Consider the following 7,096-nt stretch of genomic DNA (forward strand, 5'->3'; position numbering starts at 1 on the left):
AGTTCCTCATAGGAAGGAAGGTGAAATCTAAATAGTCAGCTCGTAAACAGAGGAAGAGGGACAGAACAAAACAYAAATGGCGGCATTAAACACATGCCTTGCCAGTTGCAGTACTTTGGTAGTTTTTAAATGCTTTGTGTGAAGACTTCTTACAGTCTGGGACATGATCATAAAAGTCTGGCATGGTGTTTATTATAGTCTCACCTCAAAACCAGAATTTAAGACTCTGGCTAACACAAAACAAGATCCAGTTCAGGAACAGGTTTTTTTAATCTCACACACAATATTTCATAGCAATTAGTTGATAAAAATACCAACATACAGTGTGTGAACAGCAATATGGCGACAGCAGATTCTAGGTAATAGTATTTTTTAAAAAGAAAGAAAAGAAAAACAGACATGTCARTCCTTTAGAAACAGAAAGCTCCAGAGAAAAGAAATTTAACCAATCTAAAATAAAAAGCAGCTAGTTCAAAATAGTGTATGCCTCTTCCTCTAGAGTTACTTGAGCTTCTATTCCACAGCTTTTGAAGTTAAATTGCACACAAAATAGGGAGAACAGCACCACCAAGAGCAGTGTAGTTTCAGGGTAACAAGTTACAAGACAATCACGGCATTTATATCACTGAAATACAAAAGCTGAGTGCATCTATTGTTTCTGCCAGGGGAAAGTGTTCACTTTCTGATCTTCAGCCAATTTTAGAGACAAATGACGAGTGATGTGATTTTACCTGCTTTTTATTTCCCTAACCTGTGAGAAGTCCTCTGAAATTAATCTGCAAGCTGATATTTTTATCAGTATACTCGTACTTTGCCAAAGATTCATCTGGACCACTGCTCCTTGAGAAAGTCCCCTTCAGAAACTGATTCCTGCTCCCAGGCAGACTGACAGAGTAGAAGGCTATGCAAGGGACTGCCTCCACCGTTCTGTTTGCTTCCCCATTCCCTCGTACACAGCCTCTTCCTGCAGACGCTGGGGAATCAGTGATGAAACCAGGAGAAAACAATTGAGATCTGAAAGCAAAGATGTGCTCCCAGGGCTTCTGCTCTGCACCAGCTGCAGAAGTTACATGAGTCCAGAGAACACCAGAAATTCTGGTAAATGGTAACCTTCACCTCTGATTCCAGACCTGTCTCCTCTCTTGGAATGATTTCTCTAAAAATCGCCTGAAACGGAAAAACGCTTCATCACCATTGGCCTATTTGTGTAAAAGAAAGAAAAGTTTTTTTGGATTACAACACAGACCAGGGCAACAGCAATGGACTCTTACATAAGGCATACCCTTTCACTATACATTTGTATAAGCCAAGAACAGCAAGCAGCCTATTTATAACATGATTACATTCATCTAGTATAGCTGGAAACCATTACCACAGCACGATAACTAAAAACAATATTTAACCACTACGCATGAAGACACCAGCTGGGGGGAAAAAAAACGCACACCGAGTACTTTCTTACAGATGTCTAGACAATGAATTTAATAAAATCAGAATGAGCAATGCTAAAGAAATGCTGGCTCTCTGAACTTAATCAACTACATTACCAGGCACAGCGTTGCACATTCTGTACTTCATTATTAAGGGCATGATCAGGGATTAGCAGGTGAATATTTTCAGAGTCAGGCAGGTTTTCATAGTTCCAAACTCACCTGACTTCGGTCTTTGTCCACTTTCTTAAAACACTTATTCAAGGATAGATTATGTCTCACAGAATTTTTCCATCCAGTGGGTGCATTTGCAAAATAAGGAAAGTGTTCCAAGATCCAGTTGTATATATCCTTTACAGGCAGTCTTTTGGTTGGCGAATCCTCGATGGCCATAAATATGAGGCAGCTAAAGGAATAAGGAGGTTTGCAGTTGGGGTTCTGCTTGGCATCATAGGGCATGTCAGAGTGGGCAGGAGACGGCGGCGTGTCATCACCGATGTCCTGAACAGGGCTAACGCTCCTTAGCACCGAGTCCCCAAAGCTTTTCAGCAAGTTCTTGCTCTCATGTAACCAGTTCAAATTAGTTAGTTCTTCATCTTCCATGGCCCCTTTATCTAATCTGATGGCAGGCAAAGAGAAATCTAGGTCCTCGTCATCGTGAAGTGCCTTTGATAAATCACTATCTTGATAACGCTGGCTCAATCCACTGGGAACGCTAATTCCTGAGCCCTCTGGCTTCTTACTGGGAGGCATGACTGGACCCATTTAGACAGCAGCTCCTRGGAGAGTGAATCCAAAGAAAAGGGAGAAAGAAACAGAGAGAAAAGTTAGCTCATAAAAGGGTCCTGTGCAACATTTTGACAGCTTCTCCTTAACTGGTCGCTTGGCCTTTTGCCATCTGTATTAAACATGACRGTTTCACAAAACACTCTGTTGAGTAAAATAATCTAAAGTCAGCAAAAGGGAAAAAACTTCAGATGGAGTAAGATGATAATCCAGATACACCTCAGATCTGCATGTACGTGAAGCCCCACAAAGGAAATCCCAAAGACATGTCTTTTTAATGATGAATAGGTGTTTTGAAATCATTGAATACTCCAATTGTATCACTTTAATAAGCATGCGACTTAAAAAAAAAAACCAAGAGTGACTTAAGGCCAGTTGCTTCAGATTAATTTCAGCTGTTTCACATTTGAGGACAATACAACAGCATCACGATTAAAATCACTCTGGCTAAAGGCTGAGGCAGACAAACGTCCAATCTCACTTGGCTGCACCAAAACTTGTGAGAGTAGAACTTCAAAACCAGCAAGGTCAGAAGAAAGTAGGAGGGAAAGCAATACCCGGTAGTTTTGGGCCCAGGGCCAAGACATGGGGAAACAAGTGCCAGAGCAACAGAGCACTTTAAAAATGTATGTAAACAGAGAAGATTTTAACATAAGTTGAACTGTATTTCAAACATGGTAGAAAACAAGAGTCATAATGAGTGCTGTGATGCTCAACAATGTCCTGCAAGAGGTAGGATGAGCTGCAGAGGGTACTGCATCAGCAGGCCCTRGGGGGACACCTGTGAGCAGTAATATTTGGGATGACCTGAGCACTTCAGAAGCAAAGCTGGGCCCCTGCCCAACGTGAGAGAAGCAGACAAGCTCAACAATTCTACTTCAAAAGCAGGAGACATGCTCCCTTAGCTTCTACATACAGACTACCAGGATTTAGGTCTGGAGATGTGAACAGCAGTGGAACAAAAACTGGAGAGAGTTAGTAACAGATTTTAAACTGATGAAATTTTCTGCACAAACACTGAACAAGAACAAAATGATTCTCTGTACCTAAAACAAAACCTCAGCAGTTACTTGAAGTCATGCAGTCACACAGTCGATACTATAAATGAAAGGCAAAAAAAAACCTACAGGTAACAACAGAATGAAGTATCTATCTGTAGAAAAAAATAGAGCAACACAACCATTATGAGAAAGAGAAATAATGGACTTTATTTTAGGTGTCATAAAGGCAAAAATGAAAACTTTTAAGTTCTTTGGGTCTTCCTATAAGCAAGTTACACAGAAGCACACATTAGTAAAAATGAAACACACAGAACTTTTCTCCACAGAAGCCCATCAACACTCTCGGCATACTCAGTGAAAATGTGCAGTTTTACACTGAGTAAGTACCTGGGAAAGGAAAAAATACTGAAGCAGTTACAAGCACCAGGAGGCCACACTTGCGTCGGCCCTACTTCCTAGCTTTCAAAACTGCATCCAGCGCAACCAGAAAGTAAACAAGGGAATCGCCAGCGTCCAGGGGCAGTGCCATTGCCTACCTACGCCGCACACTCAACTTTGACTCCAAATGGAAGTTCTGTCCCATGAGCTTCTAAACAGGAAAATTATATGATGGCTGACAGTAAAGTAATTTAATTGCACTGTTGCTATGACAACATGCTGCTCTCTTTCTGTTTAATTTCCTTATTTGCCAGTATCCTCCCAAAGGGCCGTATCACTCCATAATTTTTTTCCCCCTTGTCTCTTTCCCCGCTCCAGGCAGCGGGGGTGACCGGGCGGCCGCGGCCCCGCGGAGCCCCCTCGGGCCGGCATGGAGAGCCGGCAGGGAAGTCCGGCGTAGCCCAGCCGAAGAGAGTCTCCCCGCGGGGCCGCCGCGAGCGGGCGGGGTGCCCGGGGCTGCCCCCGCGCGGCGGGGCCCGGTTGGGGCCACACCTGGGGGGTACGGGGGTACTGCCAGCGAGGCCCGTAGCGAATGCAGCGGCGCCCCAGCGGCAGACAAAGGAGCGCCGGTCAGGGGCGAAGCCGCGGCCGGACGAACGCGCTGAACCCCCGGGAGCTCCGGCGGACGCGACTCTCACACGCGCCCGCCGCGGCCGGGCAGGGGGGGCGCACTGAGGCGGGGCCCCCGCCCGCGCTCCCACCGCACCCGCCCGCGGGGGGGCGGCCGCCCATTGGCCGCGGCCGCAGCCAATCAATGGCGTTGCCAGGCGACCGGGGCTGCTCGGGCCGGGCGGCGCGCGCCGCGCACCCCGCCAATGCCGGCCAGGTGTCACCGGCCCGCACGCCGGGCCGCGCACCAACTCCCGGCCAAGTTGTGGCGCGGAGCTGGGCCGGGCCGAGCCGGGCGGGACTGCACCGCGCCTCTCCCCGCGGCGGGCCCGCACCGCCCCGCGCAACCCCCGCCAACAACAACAACCACAACTTACCTGGCGGGGGGCGGCGATTTCACCGCGGTCCCTTCATGGCAGTGGCACAAAGTTTCATCTGACGGAGCCGGGCATGGCGCGCCCCCACCTCAGCCCGAGCCCCAGGGGTGCCGCGGGGGTCCCGGCGCACGGGGCTCCGCCGCCTGCATGGGGCCCACCCGCCCCGCGCCCGCCCCGCGCTCGCCCCGCGCTCCCGACGGGCAGCGGTCCGCCTCGGTGCGAGCCCGAGAGCGAGAAATTGTTTCCACTGCAAACAAAAAAGGCGACACATGACCACGGAGGGAGGGGAGAGAGGGAAAACGTGGGCTGGGCCAGCCGCGACGGGAGAAGCCGCGGAAGGGAGGGAGGGAGGGCCGCTGGCGGTGGGGGAGGGCGGCGGTTCCTGCCGGCCGGCGGCGGGGACCCGGCCGTGCCCTCCTGCAGGGCGCCCGCCCACCCCGGCCCTCGCCCGGCGTCGGGGTCGTGCCGGGCCGGCGGCGCTGGCGGGGGCGGGTGGATATCCGAGGTCGGGCAGGAGGCGGGTGGCGCTCGGTGAGTCCCGATGCGCAGAGAACCGGCGGCACTGCCGGCCCGAACCGGCAGCCCCGGCGCTCCCACTTGTGCGAGTCTCCTTTACCCCCCGCCCGGCCAGGCCGACCCCGGCTGAACCGCGGTGGGCACCGAAGGCACCGACGAACCTCAGGAGCCCACGGCTTAGCACAGCGGAACCCTGCTTCTTCTACCTCTCCCGCAAGAGGAGCGGGGGASGCATCTTTCAACACCCTCCCAGTGGGCAGGTAATTCCTGCCGAGGATGGGCGAACCTGCCGGAGCCGGCGGCGCACACGAGTCCGGCAGCCGGAGCCAGCCACCTGCCCCGCCATGTGAGCGGGAGCCGGGCCCTGCGGGAGCGTGCGGCAGCGACAGGGGCGGGATCCCTCCCGGACGGCGGCTCCGCTGCTGGGCATCGTGCAAATACGGCCACTGCTGAGGGTCTGGCTCCGCGGTGTACAGTAAGGAACAGTGCTGCARAAATCTGCAGTAACTGCCGACGGGGGGAGGGAATGCTTCTTTAAGTAAATATGCTTTAAAAGAAGGGTTGACTCAATTAGGAAAAACGGTGCTTTTTCTCCTCTGCTATCATACCCTGACATAACTAGTATTAACTTGAGTAAAAAACCCTTGCCATCAGTTGAATTAATTGAAGGGAACTAACTTGATTTAAAAATAAAGAAGTTGCCCGGTCTAGACAGCACTAATTGAACATACAGTCTCCTATATGTTACATGCCAGACCTCAAGTARCTTCAGTGATTTGCAGCACAGAATTTAAGAATGCCTGTCTACCTGCAAAACAAGTACATGGAATTGTTTTGTAGCTGGTCCACGAAAATCAAATGTCTTCTGCTCTGGGTAAACAAGGCTTGCAGATCTAGCATACTTTAAAATAAATTTTCCTTCTGCTATAGAAAACGTCTGCTGCAGAAATGTGTCAACAATATCATTTAAGTAAAATACTGGTATCCCTCCCAGTGCAGTCCTCCTTGGACACAGAAATTCACTAAGCCAGGAAGAAAAACATTTTAGCTGTTGTATTTAGAAAAGTTAGGACAACTACCTCAAGACCTTTTGGGAATTCTGCATTATTTCCCAATGGATGGGTTACCTCCTTTAATCTCTTTGACACTCATGAAATTCACAGTTTTAGATAAGAGTGACAACTACCTCATTCTCAACATGAAGGATAAAAAGCATTTCATTGATTCTCTGGAACTAGAAATTCCTGTCATAACTAGCTAAGACTTTCTTTTGCCGATAGCTTTCTTTCCCCTACCCACTGAATTGCTATTTCACATTGTTGCATATTTTCAAGAAGACATACCAGCAGCTGAATTGCAGAATGGGAAGAATACCTATCAGGCAGCACGTATCATTGTTACCTACTAGCACTTCTGCCCTGTGACAGCACCAGCCCTAACACTCCAACAGTCAGCATATCATTAGTTTACACAGTTCTTGTCTCATGGCCGTTTGGTTTCAAACCCAAACTAAATTATCAAGTCATAACTCCACCCATCTGAATTTACTCCAAATGCTTCAGACGTTTTTCTGAGTGAATCAACATTCCTCTTTATTGTCAAGCAAGGAGATTTATTGCAATTATTATCATTTATAAAAGTCAAGTGTCTTGAAAGACTACCAAGAAGAATTCAGCTAATGAGAAGTATTTCTGAAGTGAGAAGGGGGAAGCCTCATGAGATGCAGGATAGTATGCAAAGAAAATTGTATCCTGAATACATTATGTATGCAGCCTATTCAGCTCAGTTCTGTTCAAAATTAGCGGCCAAATCCCCCATCAGCATTGGTGGAATGTTATCAGTTTCAGAATTTACTGTTTTTTTCCAYGGCAGGTAGGAATTTCCCAGAGTGCACACTAAAGATTGCATTCAGGGGCCACTGTGAGACATTTGCTGTATA

The 7,096-nt window shown here is 48.9% G+C and overlaps 1 protein-coding gene across 8 annotated transcripts in view; it reads right to left on the reverse strand.

Moving 5' to 3' along the window:
* Positions 1 to 7,096, reverse strand: part of FOXN3 (forkhead box N3) — a 157,794-nt gene that overhangs the window by 118,565 nt on the left and 32,133 nt on the right. For 6 of the 8 annotated variants that reach the window (XM_057385182.1, XM_057385101.1, XM_057384853.1 and 3 more), the window contains exons 1-2: positions 4,642 to 4,763; positions 1,653 to 2,209 (exon numbers count right to left, since the gene is read on the reverse strand). In XM_057385182.1, the coding sequence (XP_057241165.1) occupies positions 1,653 to 2,195 (543 nt within the window). In that variant the 5' untranslated portion in view covers positions 2,196 to 2,209; positions 4,642 to 4,763. Of the gene's footprint in view, positions 1 to 1,652; positions 2,210 to 4,641; positions 4,764 to 7,096 lie in introns of those variants that run through there. The other 2 variants (XM_057384688.1, XM_057384770.1) reach the window with 1 other exon arrangement.

The sequence above is a fragment of the Malurus melanocephalus genome, unplaced genomic scaffold (genome assembly GCF_030028575.1).
Source record: "Malurus melanocephalus ecotype Western Australia unplaced genomic scaffold, MMel_1.1 scaffold_0, whole genome shotgun sequence".
Classification (NCBI taxonomy): domain Eukaryota; kingdom Metazoa; phylum Chordata; class Aves; order Passeriformes; family Maluridae; genus Malurus; species Malurus melanocephalus.